The 13281-nt window shown below is 35.4% G+C and overlaps 2 protein-coding genes across 3 annotated transcripts; both read left to right on the top strand.

Annotated features, from left to right (window-relative positions):
• The first annotated feature begins 2151 nt into the window (after nt 1-2151).
• On the top strand, nt 2152-5911 carry LOC114729215 (transcription initiation factor TFIID subunit 7). The gene is made up of 6 exons (XM_028916200.1): nt 2152-2281; nt 3546-3662; nt 4360-4493; nt 4580-4699; nt 4938-5022; nt 5498-5911. Exons 2-6 carry the CDS (start codon nt 3548-3550, stop codon nt 5644-5646), a joined length of 603 nt encoding a protein of 200 aa, XP_028772033.1. The 5' UTR covers nt 2152-2281; nt 3546-3547; the 3' UTR covers nt 5647-5911.
• Nucleotides 5912-8304: 2393 nt separating this feature from the next.
• LOC114729209 (coatomer subunit beta-1) lies at nt 8305-13153 on the top strand. Of its 2 annotated transcripts, XM_028916193.1 has the most exons (5): nt 8305-10435; nt 10810-11322; nt 12306-12391; nt 12601-12831; nt 12932-13153. In XM_028916193.1, exons 1-4 carry the CDS (start codon nt 8381-8383, stop codon nt 12803-12805), a joined length of 2859 nt encoding a protein of 952 aa, XP_028772026.1. In that variant the 5' UTR covers nt 8305-8380; the 3' UTR covers nt 12806-12831; nt 12932-13153. The 2 variants fall into 2 exon arrangements, with proteins under 2 accessions (XP_028772026.1, XP_028772025.1); XM_028916192.1 differs by having other exon boundaries at nt 12601-13153.
• Nucleotides 13154-13281: the final 128 nt, after the last annotated feature.

Here is a 13281-nt window from a genome sequence, read left to right as displayed (position 1 = left end):
ATGGGAAAAAGCTATTTTAGCATCTATAATATGGTCTATTTAGAAGAGTAGAAATAGATTCCCATATGAACATTTGCCTATTAACCCTGTGTTTAATTTTTTGCAAGCACAACAACTTGTTCAAGGTTTTTAGGACGCAAAAGGCTAGATCGCCAACCCTAACATTCATGAGAAACAAGCTGTTTGAGAAAGAGAGGAGAATGTCAAGTGGTGTCCACCTATTGGGAACGCTCTCAAAATCAATGTAGACTGCGCAATGAATTTTGAGGATGGAACTGCTGCGATCGCTTTTGTGGTTCTAGACGGAAATAGATGGGTGCTTGACAGAGGAACTAGAAAAATCGCTATTGACTCATGCTTGTTAGCAGAAGATGCTGCGTTATAGCTTGCTATAAACTACGCTGTTGAGAATGAATTAGATAAGGTTCAATTTGAATTAGACAACCAAGTGCATATTCAGTCTATTAATAATCAAGTTCCAGTCCCCGGATGGAAAATGAAATTATCCTTCAAAATTTGTATTTTTCAAGGAACCTGTTAAGGAACCATGTTTGTGTTTAGATTCCACATGAGGCAAATTCTATGGTTGATTAGGTAGCTAAAGCCGCTTGGGTTGGTCTTTGATTTTTTGTTGGTTATCTTTGAACGCTATATCTTTAATTTTTATGGAACGAATCTGATTTAATGGCAAAAAAAAAAAAGGTGTCAAGAAAAAGCATGAATAGGTCAAAAATCAAAATATGCTTCTCTGACAACTATAAAAATAATTATTATTAATAAGTAAATTGAATAATCTAGTAATAATTATTAATAAATAATTTTTTTAAAAAAAAACACCGGGTCGACGTCTCGTCCCGTCCTGGTTACAATCCCGTCTTGTCTTGTACTTGTCCTATCCTAAAATTTTTTTGTTCTGTCCCCTCCTGTTCCAAACCCATCAAGACCTGGATAGGACAGGACAAATTATATACCCCTACTTCAAAAGTCCTGTCTGTTCAAAAGTTTTTTTTTTTTTAACAAGCTAGATTTAGGCTCGCTGATAAGCATGTTAAGTCTATGAGGCAGCTTGGGCCTGTTATAATTTTTAGATACATGTCATAATTTTAATTAATCCCTTTCATAGAAACCTTTTCTGAAACAATCAATCTCTTTCATAAATCTAGCCACTCTTTGGTCTATGGCGCTCAAGTTTTCCGACCTCCATTCTCCAACTTGAAGCCTGAAACCTCTCTCAAATATTCATCGGATCCAATCCATAAAAATTTACTCCATTTGAAACAAGCATTTAACTAAAAAACGTGGTGAATAATTAAGCTTATCTTGCATCTAACTGTATCCTAAAGTCAAAACACTTTTTCTACTTTTTTTCATTTTATTTTTATAGTATCTTTAATTATTATAAGTATATATTTATTCATATACTTCTAATTTGTTAATTTGACAGAGAAAACAAGTTAGCAGATAATATGTAGCTCTTGTTGAGCATATATACATCTAAATAAAATTAAAACCAATCATATTACGAATAATATATAAATATGAGGTAATAGTTATGGGCATGATAAGCATTTGCTATGTATTTTAATTAACCTCGTAAAAATATAAGCTTATGAATAGGTTTTAGGTCAGGCGCCACTTTTATACAAGCTAGGCTTAAGCTGAATAAAAAACTTATAACAGACCACATATCAGATTCAGATCAACAGGCTTCAAAACAAACTTATCATGTTAAAGGTGAAGACTGGCCTAGTCTATTTTCCTTCTTATCCATCCTTATTCATCTTTATCTGTATATTCACCTGAATAACTTTTATTCCAAAATAATTTATCAGAGGCATTATTAAAAGAAAGATGAGTGGCAATAATTTGTCTAGCAACTTGGGGGGAATGTGACGCATACACTAGCTCTTTATTCCAGGTCACGGGATTTGAAATCGAATGATGGGGCAAAATAAAATCAGCCGCCTTTTGTACAAACTCTGAAGTAGCCGACCTTACTGCACAGCCCACAATGGGTGGTTAATTGAAATTTACTTGTAAATTATATTTTTCTTTTAAAATTGTAAATTTTTTTCAACAAAAAATTCTAAATAGGTGATTTTTTTTTAACGAAATCAAAATCATTTGAACAGCTGAAGCCTGAAGGGAAGGGCGCAAACGACGCAAAGGCGCGAAGCAGGTCGGCATCTCATCTTGGCTGGGCTCTCCGGGGGAGATTGAGCTCGTTGCCGTCGTGCTCGTAAGGGAAAGAGGAAGAGGCAGATTCAATCGGTCACTAGAGGTATCTGATCCCTCATCTAATTCCGCGTGAAACCAAATAATGGTATAATACATGTATATATGTATGCGTTTTTCAATAATGATTTGATTGATTCGATTAGATTCAAATAATTTAATCAGTACTTAATTTATGGCTATTGACGGAAGCCGCTCTTCGTTAGTGTCTAATAAAGCCGCTCTGAGTCCGACACTTGCCTAAGCCAACTTCTTTCTTCATTCACTTTGATTGTGTTAGGTGCTCGTTCTCTTCCTCACTTTCCTCTTTCTTTTCAAATCCAAATAACTGGTCTAATTTGAATGATTTAGGGATCTTCTCGTTAGGTATTCTCATGTTGTTTACAACATAACATCTTGATATATGTGTAGTTAAGGTCATAGTTTCGATCTTTTGTTCGTAAGGTCAATGCTTTATCCCAGGATTGATGAAACTGTACTTGTTGTGATTGGTAGAACTTGAATATTGTCTGTGCATTGTTTGGTGGAAAGGATTTAGAGTGGAGAATGCATATATGATTATGTTAACTATTGCACTCTAGATGTTTGTTGAAATGCTTGAGGAGGAAAAATAAATAACCACCAAGCTGGTTAGCTATGATCACTTCAAACTTGTTTAGACTCTAGTTTATGAGATATTCAATCCTCATATAAGCAGACAAGTATTATAGATGCGGCACTTACGTTTCATTAGAGTTATTAAGAGCCAAATTACTTTGTTAAATTCAGTTGATGGAATCTGATTGTTATTGAAAATTAAGTTAATCCAACAGCTCCATTGGAGCTACAAGTGGTATCCCTTTCAGTCTCATAGTAGAGAACCCTTTTGCACGTTAACCTGGCTTTTACAGGTTGAGATATTTGGTTTTGTGAAACACAGAAAATATTTTGGTTGAGTGAAACAAAAAGCTCAGCTCAGCTGCTGCAGCATGCTAGATGGTTTCTGTTGAAATCTATGTATGTTGTAAAGTGTTCTATGAGGGTATAGTATGTGTACAAGCAGACATCTTAACAGTTATTCAATGAAAATAACAAAAAACTGGTATAATTCAAAAAGTATTGCGGTCTCAGGACTTGAGTGGCCTGACATGTTACGTTGACGGAGCTATACCAGGATGTATTTTACATTTATATCAATGAGCTGGTGCTATATTTTCCTTGACGTTGTTAGGCTGTTTTATAGATCTTGACTCTGTGGAAAAAGCTCACTGTTGCCTGATTTGAAGCTATCCCTATTGTAACGTTTTTTCTTTTTAAATTATCGATTCAAGTCATGGAGGAGCAATTCATACTTAGAGTTCCACCAGCTGTTGCTGAGCGTATAGAACGTCTTCTCAATGAAAATGCTTCTTCGTCTGATGACAAGTCATTAGATTTGTCATTTCCTGGTGAGCATTTTGTTTTATAATTTATTAATATTAATTTACTTTTGACATCAAAAGGAGGATCTAATGATCCTTACTCTAATTCTACAATTTGATCTTACTGGTAAAGAAGATTTCAATCTAAATAACTTTGCTTCTCTATACCTTTACTTCTATTAGAAATAGAACCTACATGGGGGTTGATGTCCCTCAGTTTGTTGGATTTGATGTTGGCTGAAACACTGGTTCATTGCTTTTCACAAATTCAGGACATGCCAGTGATGCTGATTTGCATTTGAATGAAAATGTGCTGTCAATATGCATTCCTTCATCAAATGAAGTCTATGGGCTTTAATGTTTTAAATTGCATGCAACCAATTGCATGCCAACGTTTGATCAACATTCGTTACGTTTATGCTATATTAATGGGAATTTTGTATGAGTCAATCTGAGAATACTCCTGATTGTAGCACGTGCACTCCTACGATAGAAACACATTTGAAATCAATGGTTGTTTTACTGCTGATGTATCGCTATATTGGATTGGTCTTCCCCGTACAAAGATAAGTAGGAATCTAAATCTTTTTAGAGTTATTGCAGTTTCACACATCGATCTCTATTTTGTTCTTGATATGTCAAATTTTACAGCTTTCTATTTGTAAACATCTGTACATTATAATCTCTTTTCTTATGCTCATGTATCTTCTTTTCCATTCAACAGAGGATGGGAGGAGTGGTACATTTAGCATTGGGGATGATCATTTCCCCGCATCTCTGTTGGACCTTCCTTGTGTGGTGGAATCCTACAAAACATATGACGATAGTTGCTTGATAAAGACTGCTGATATTGGTCAGGTAATTTTCCCCTTGCAATGATCAATCGTCCTTGATTCAACTATTCAAGTGTAATTCTGCTAGATGAATTTCTTGGGTTGAAGCAGATGATTATGGTTAGAGAACCTGATGATGCGGCTCCAGATGTGATTGAGTACAGACACGGTCTCACCCCACCCATGAGAGATGCCCGCAAGCGCAGATTTAGGAGAGAACCGGATCTAAATGTACTAATATTCTCACCTATCTTATCGCTGAAATATACTGACGTAGCATTCATAATTTTGGTGGAGTTCCTTACTAAATTTGCCAGCCACTCGTCTGTATTATTACAGAAGAGGTTGGAAGACAATGCAGCTACTTCTCTTTGTAGAAACAACTATCTGCAAAGCATGTTTGATGGGGAATTTATGTTCGGTTATCTCTATTTTCTGATCTTATGATTCGTCTTTTTACATGTTGCAGCCTGAGCTTGTATCACGAGTTGAGAAAGATCTTCTGAAGATCATGGCTGGAGGAACAGCAGACAATGTTGATATCCTTGTTTTGTGTTAAAGTAAATTGTTTAGCTGAAAAAAGTTTTAGTCCAGTTTTTGATGCAAAATTGCAAATTCACAGTCCTCATTTAGTTTACATTTTGTGTGAAAATGGGAATAGGTTTTAATGCCAGTAGCCATATGGTTTGAAAGAAAGATGGTTTTATAGTTGTTTGCTTTTGGCGTTATCTTTTCTCTTCTTTGCTTTTGAAAAATTGATGGAGTGAACTAGAGTAGCTCTTTGCATCAATGGCGAATGCCAGGGGTTGCGGGTTCAGGTTGTCTATTGATCTACTGGTTCTGTCCCTCTAGATGCTCATGAAGTTGGCCTACTTTTTGTGCATTTGGAGAGGACACGACCAAAAGATCAAGAGAGAAGTTATACTCAGGAGTTGCTTTAATGTTACATGTCCATTTTGGAAAGAGAGTTAGAATTTCATGGTTACGACTTAATTTTTTCCTTCTGTTTTGATTGTTTCCTTTACTGAGATACACATGTGGAAGCAGCTGAGCAAGAGGCAGGGGCTAATAAAAAAGCAGCGGCCGCGCCTGTCACAAAAGATGATGCTCCCCAGACTGTTACAAATGCTGGGGAGGCTGATAGGAGTGACTCTGACGAATCTGATGACTCTGTCTGATTGTAATCAGTTACAAATCTCAAAGGAAGCTTGTGCAGCAGCAATGATGGGAAGCTCACGTTCTGTGGCTTTTTCTGTTTTATTTTAAATCTGTTGTAGATAAGAATATCTCCCATACTATGGCCTACTGTGTGTATTTGCCATCCTGTATTATGTACTTTAACTTCTAATTTGCTGGTTATATTGTTAGACCATCTATAACAGCATCTCAGGTAGATCATGACCAATATACTCCTCCGGTCCTAAATATAAGATCCATTTTGTAGTGTTGCATTACAAAATAGATCTTATATTTAGGATTGGGGGAAAATTGCCATGAGTTAGGGCCCATTTGGTTTAATGACTGACCCTTTGGTGATCTTGTGCAGTATTGATTACTATAGGCTTAGATGGGATGTCATTGGGAATGAGTTAATTTTTATATTCAATTAAGTAGATAAAAAATGAAAAGACCCAATCAACACAGTTGATTTTGGTGTAATGCTCCGTTAGATTGTTTGGGACTCAAAGTCCTAGGAAAGATGCTTGTGCTATGAGGAGTAGCTATGAACCTCAAATTGAATTAGGGAGTGTTTGGATATCCCCAAACCATGGTTTGGAGAATAGCTTCTGAAGAATAGATTCTGGGGAGAATAGATTTTTTGAAGAATAGATTTTGTGAAAAAGTGATTATGAGAAGTAAGAGTGTTTAGATAGTTACCAGAAAGACTTTTTACATATACAAATTACTAAAAAAGGCATAAGTTAATATGATAATTACAGAAAAAATATATTTTATGATATATTTTAATTTGAAGGAATAAAATTGTTAATAATATATTTTTTATTAACATAATTAATAATACATAAGATAATATAATTAATAAATAATTAATATGTATATATTTATAATATATAAGATTAAATATATTTATAAAAAAATTTGTTTATAAAAAAAAACAAGATATATATCTATAGGTTCTCACACTCTTTTTTTTTTTTTCCAAACGCAAAAATTTTTGCTTTTTCCAAAACTATGGTTTTGTAGCTAAAACCATGGTTTTGACTCAAAATCATGGTTTTGGTTTTTTTAAGGGTGTTTGGGTGATTTTTTTCCAAACCATGGTTTGGGTTATCACCCAAACACTCCCTTAGTCGGCTCCTGCTTTTTATTTAAAAATGAGTAGTTTATAAATTAAAAAATTTCTATTTTTAACGCTGCAGTTTTAAGCTTTTAAGTTGTATTTTAATAAGTTAAATTTATTTATTTTCAGATAAAATATTTTAACAATAATTTCTTTAAAATATTAAATCTGATATGTTTATTATTTTGATTGATAGTGGAGATGAAATTCTGAGATTCTGGGAGAAAGGAATTCTCTGTTATTTTCAAAAGATACGCGCGAGAGGGTGTGTGTGTATAACACTGAGCTAGAAATAAAAAATTTTCCCCAACACATCTCCCTTGTCTGGTTGAAACTTTTTCCAACTTCTTTTGGCCAAAATCCAACTCCCTGGTGTTGAGTTTGGCTAGAATCACCTGTTTTTTTTTTCCCCTCCTCATCGCCAGAATCACCTGGTGTTAAATTAGGTTTTTTGAGAGTGATTTTTGATGTTTGAGATAAGGATTTGAGAGATTTTGAACCGTATGTATTATTATAAGATTTGACTTTTTATTTGGAGATATTTATGGATCTTTCTAATAATGACAGTTTTAGAATATTTTATTTTTGAACCGTATTAGGATCGGAAGTATTTATTTAAGTGCTTTTAAGAGGTTCACAACTTCCCGTTAATTTTAAACAAATTGGGCATAGATTAGATTAGAAAATTATCAATATTAAAATATACTATCTATGGTCCTTAATATAAAACTTAACTAATCTGAAGAGATTAAAAAAATTATTACATTACTTAATTATAGCATATGTTACATGATTTCTTTAAAATATTTATGTATTATTAGATAATACTACCTTTGATCTTTAATATAAGAGCTATTTGACTAATTTGGATAAATTAATGAAATTTGTTAAGTTAGTTATTTGTAACAAATATGAATTGAATTTTCTAAAATATTCTTTTAATCAAATCACCTTTGGATGGAAATCTTCATAATATGTGTAATAAATAAAGATACTTGAAAGAATGAATTATAAATTTAGAAGGCAAAGTAGATTGAAATCTTATATTTAGAATTAAATATGATTCCTAATTGGTTTTTATATTAAGGAGCGGAGGATGGTATATTGATTTATAAGTGAGGCAATTTGATTGGAAGAAAAATGATAGATATAAATACTTTAAAATAATTTAATAATATTTTTAATATCTTTAAATTAATTTACTAGTTTTTATAATAAATATTCGACGTATATGCAACAATGTAAAGGTATTATTTTATACATTATTCATTGCAAGCCCAATGAATTGGACTCAGATCAGCGATACTTGAACTTGGAAAATCAACGGGATTATAATCGGCCCATCAGCCTATCTATCAATTTTTTTCCCAAAAAAAAATTGTTATTTTCTCATTTCTTTGCTTTCAGCCGAGAAACGAAGTCATGAACTCATAGATCTGCTCGCGCTTTCTCTCCTCTCCCCCCTTTTGATCCAATTGCATATTGGTAAGCACGAGGCGGATCGTGCTCAAGAAATTTCAAATTCTCATTGCTTCTCCAGCTCTGATTTCAGATCTGACGCAGAGAAGTCTCTGAATTCTCTCAATTTTCAGATCCAAATCTCGTAGACGATGGACAAGTCTTGCACTCTGCTTGTTCACTTCGACAAGGGCACCCCTGCGCTAGCCAACGAGATCAAAGAAGCTCTCGAAGGAAATGATGTACCCGCCAAGGTTGACGCTTTGAAGAAAGCTATCATGCTTTTGCTCAATGGAGAGACTATTCCCCAACTGTTTATCACCATCATCCGCTATGTGCTTCCTTCCGAAGACCACACTGTTCAGAAACTTCTCCTTCTCTATTTGGAGATCATTGAGAAAACTGATTCGAGAGGTAAGGTTCTTCCTGAAATGATTTTAATTTGCCAGAACCTTCGCAATAATCTGCAACATCCGAATGAGTATATTCGTGGGGTCACATTGCGATTCCTTTGTCGATTAAATGAGACCGAGATTATTGAGCCTTTAATTCCTTCGATTCTGACCAATTTGGAGCACCGACATCCTTTTGTTCGAAGAAATGCCGTGCTGGCTGTCATGTCTGTCTACAGACTTCCCCAAGGTGAGCAATTGCTCGATAGTGCTCCGGAAATTATCGAGAAGTTCTTGTCCACGGAGCAGGATCCTTCCAGTAAGCGAAATGCTTTCCTTATGCTCTTTAATTGTGCTCAGGACCGCGCGGTCAGTTACCTTTTTACCCATATTGATAGAATCAACGATTGGGGTGAACAACTTCAGATGGTTGTCTTGGAATTAATTAGGAAGGTCTGTAGGTCAAATAAAGCTGAGAAGGGAAAATATATTAAGATCATTATATCTTTGTTGAATGCTCCATCCACTGCTGTCGTTTATGAATGTGCTAGTACACTCGTTTCACTCTCCTCTGCCCCTACAGCTATTAGAGCTGCAGCTAGTACCTATTGTCAACTTTTGCTTTCTCAGAGTGATAATAATGTGAAACTTATTGTACTTGATAGGCTAAATGAACTTAAGTCTACAAATAGGGACATTATGGTGGAAATGGTTATGGATGTTCTTAGAGCGCTTTCAAGTCCAAATCTTGATATTAAGAGGAAGACAATTGACATTGTTCTGGACTTGATAACTCCTAGGAATGTTGATGAGGTTGTTATGATGCTAAAGAAAGAAGTTGTAAAAACACAGAGTGGAGAGCATGAGAAGAATGGTGAGTATAGGCAGATGCTGGTGCAGGCTATACATTCTTGTGCTATCAAGTTCCCAGAGGTGGCAAGCACTGTTGTGCACCTGTTGATGGATTTCTTGGGTGATAGTAATGTGGCTTCGGCCATGGATGTTGTCGTCTTTGTGCGTGAGATCATTGAAACAAATCCAAAATTACGTATTTCAATAATCACCAGGCTGTTGGATACTTTCTATCAAATTCGTGCTGCAAGGGTGTGTTCATGTGCTCTATGGATAATTGGTGAATACTGCCTCTCCCTTTCAGAAGTTGAAAGTGGAATTGCAACTATTAAGCAGTGTCTTGGGGACCTCCCATTTTATACTCCCTCTGAGGAAGGAGAGGTGCAAGATACATCTAAAAGCACGCAGCCATTGAGCTCAACCACTGTGTCTGTGTCTTCTAGGAGGCCTGCTATTCTTGCTGATGGGACCTATGCGACCCAAAGTGCTGCACTGGAAACTGTTATGTCACCACCTACCCTTGTGCAGGGTTCATTGACTTCAATTGGGAACTTGAGATCACTGATTCTGTCAGGAGATTTCTTTCTCGGGGCAGTTGTTGCTTGTACACTCACGAAACTTGTCTTGAGGTTGGAAGAGGTTCAGACTTCAAAAGTTGAAGTTAACAGAGCAACTTCGCAAGCCTTGTTGATCATGGTTTCAATGCTGCAGCTGGGTCAATCATCAATTCTCCCACATCCAATTGATAATGATTCTCATGACAGGATTGTCCTTTGCATTAGATTGCTTTGCAATACAGGAGATGATGTAAGGAAGATATGGCTGCAATCATGCAGACAAAGCTTTGTTAAAATGCTTGCTGATAAACAGCGTCGTGAAACTGAAGAGAATAAAGCGAAGGCTCAAATAACTAACGCACAGCCTGATGATCTTATTGATTTTTACCATTTGAAGAGTAGGAAGGTGTGTTGGCAGTCATTATCTGCTCTCTTTAAAGTTCCTGTAATTGAATTATTGCCTAGTTACGTGCTTTGACATTTTCATTTCTTATGGTTTCCTCGTAAGCTAATTTTTGAAGTTGGACACATTGATGATGATGTGAATTCCTGGTGTTTTATCCATTTTTGGATGTCATGGATGATAAAATTCTACAACTTATTTTTTCTGTTTATAAATTGTTCTTTTATTTTTGTGCCAATCAAAGGGAACTAGTTTTCTGTTTTCAATCTATGTCTGTACTAAATGTAAATCAGCACTTAGCGTTCAGCACTCTATCTGTGTTTTTCTTGCTCGGAACAGTCAAGTTTTATTAACTAATTTCTTTTTATCTACTTTAGGGCATGAGTCAGCTTGAGTTGGAAGATGAGGTTCAAGATGATCTCAAACGTGCCACTGGAGAGTTCACCAAGGATGGGGATGATGCAAATAAGCTCAACCGCATTCTTCAGCTTACTGGATTTAGTGATCCGGTCTATGCTGAAGCATATGTCACAGTGCACCACTATGACATTGTTCTTGATGTTACTGTCATCAACCGCACCAAGGAGACCCTTCAGAATTTGTGTTTGGAGTTGGCTACCATGGGTGATCTCAAACTTGTTGAGCGCCCACAAAACTATACACTAGCTCCAGAGTCAAGCAAACAGATTAAGGCCAATATCAAGGTGTCTTCTACAGAAACAGGGGTTATATTTGGTAACATAGTCTATGAAACATCTTCAAATGTGCTTGAGAGAACAGTTATAGTGCTCAATGACATACATATTGATATAATGGATTACATATCCCCTGCATCTTGTGCTGATGTGGCATTTAGAACTATGTGGGCTGAGTTTGAATGGGAAAACAAGGTATATCTTCCTCGTATCTCTCATTCTGTGGCAATATAGATCTATAGAACTACTTGTTCATTGCTCACGCCTTCGTTATAGCAAAACCAAAAAGTTCATAGATTATCATTGCAATGACCATGTGCTCATTTAGTAATTCTTTCGTAGTATCTTATTATGTGTTGATGCAGCCCTTATAAGGACACTCGGAGATAATGATTATATATATCTCATTCCAAAATAAAATAAAATATTTTTTTTAGATTATAAATCTTTTAAAATCAAAATATTATTAATTAATAAAGTACAGCATCTGCATGCTTTTGCTCTTGCAGGTATTTTTTTAGTGCATGGATATGATACATGAGACTTGTTTCATAATATGATATCATCCGTGTCATGTGCAATTGATGATGATATCTTTATGGTTGAGATAATGGAATAATGGCATTGAGAGTTTGATAGTTTTGCAGCTTGTGATTTCTGTAGTTATAGTTTTGCCGAATTAACTAATATTTTCTATGCTGGTTTTCTACCCTGATAATACTGATTGGAGATTTGGTAAAAAAAAAAAAAAATTCTCAGTAAATAAATTATTATTTCTTATCAGTGGTTGGTTGTTTTGGGGGGTTTTTTCACAAGTGATATGAATAATCCCCTGAGCATAATGAGATTATCTATTTTCTGTCACAGCTACCCTTTTTTGGTGAATAAGGAAGTCGTTTTTGGTAAAATTTGTTTACTCTATTTGAGTTAGGCACCTCATACTGTATCTTCTGTTTTATTTTTGCATGATATTTGTCTTTATAGACTATAGCGTCTATTTTACAACAGCAGCTTGAATTCACGGAGTTAATAATATATATAATTTGATTTCCATGCTTGAGCAATCAAATATGTTGATATAGGTTCTTACACAGATATCACCCTTCAGGGAACTCGTCTCTACAATATTTGGATATATCTGATTCCACTTGCGTATTAACATCAATTCATGTTTCTAGGTTGCTGTAAATACTGTAATACAAGATGAAAGAGAGTTCCTGAACCACATTATCAAGTCGACAAATATGAAGTGCCTGACTCCACCGTATGTTCCCAAACTTTCTCCTCAAGATTCTGATATTGACTTTGTTATCACTCTATGATCTACTCGTTTCACGAGAACATGCAAGAAACTTCTGATAGCTGTTATATCTGAAATTGACAATTATAGAATTTAGGTTGAAGACTCAATGCATTGTGATTAACTGATACCCATATTCTGTTTCTGTTTTGTCTCGCTGTGTTGAACTTCAGATCGGCATTAGAAGGGGATTGTGGTTTCCTAGCTGCAAACCTTTATGCAAAGAGTGTTTTTGGGGAGGATGCCTTGGTGAATGTGAGTATTGAGAAGCAAGCAGATGGTAAATTGAGTGGATACATCAGAATAAGAAGCAAAACTCAGGGTATTGCCCTCAGTCTTGGGGATAAGATCACTTTGAAACAGAAGGGAGGTGCTTGATTTGTCATCTGAAACTTCTCTCCTCGGTCAGCTTGTAGTTCTATGTCAACTTTGTGTAGTTACTTGTGGCAGCTTAACGTCAAGCCTTGGATTCCTAATTTTAATTCTTGTGGCTTTTGTTGGCAGATGAACATTAATTCCAATTTTGTCTGTATTCTTTGATGGCACTGCAGAAAAGTCTCTTTCTATCCATCTTCCTTTACTACACATAGGGTGGACACCCTATATTAATATTAATCTATCGAATTACCGTCTATTCTGGCCTTAGATAATTCGCTTGTGTTTCCGGATATTCCAACAGAGATTTGTGCCAACTGGGTGTTCAATAATATTTAGTTATTTTTTACCTGTTGGTTTCCTTTTATTCTCTCTATTATCACTCCAGAAACCTGCAAAAATTAGCAGGATTATTGGGTTGGAACCAGGATGATCAGTGAGTTGATTAATTCCAAAACCAATATATTAAAGGTCATTAT

The sequence above is a fragment of the Neltuma alba genome, unplaced genomic scaffold, assembly GCF_004799145.2.
Source record: "Neltuma alba isolate B1F8T4 unplaced genomic scaffold, ASM479914v2 tig00012615_pilon, whole genome shotgun sequence".
In the NCBI taxonomy this organism is placed as follows: domain Eukaryota; kingdom Viridiplantae; phylum Streptophyta; class Magnoliopsida; order Fabales; family Fabaceae; genus Neltuma; species Neltuma alba.
This window is presented reverse-complemented; position numbering and strand designations above follow the sequence as displayed.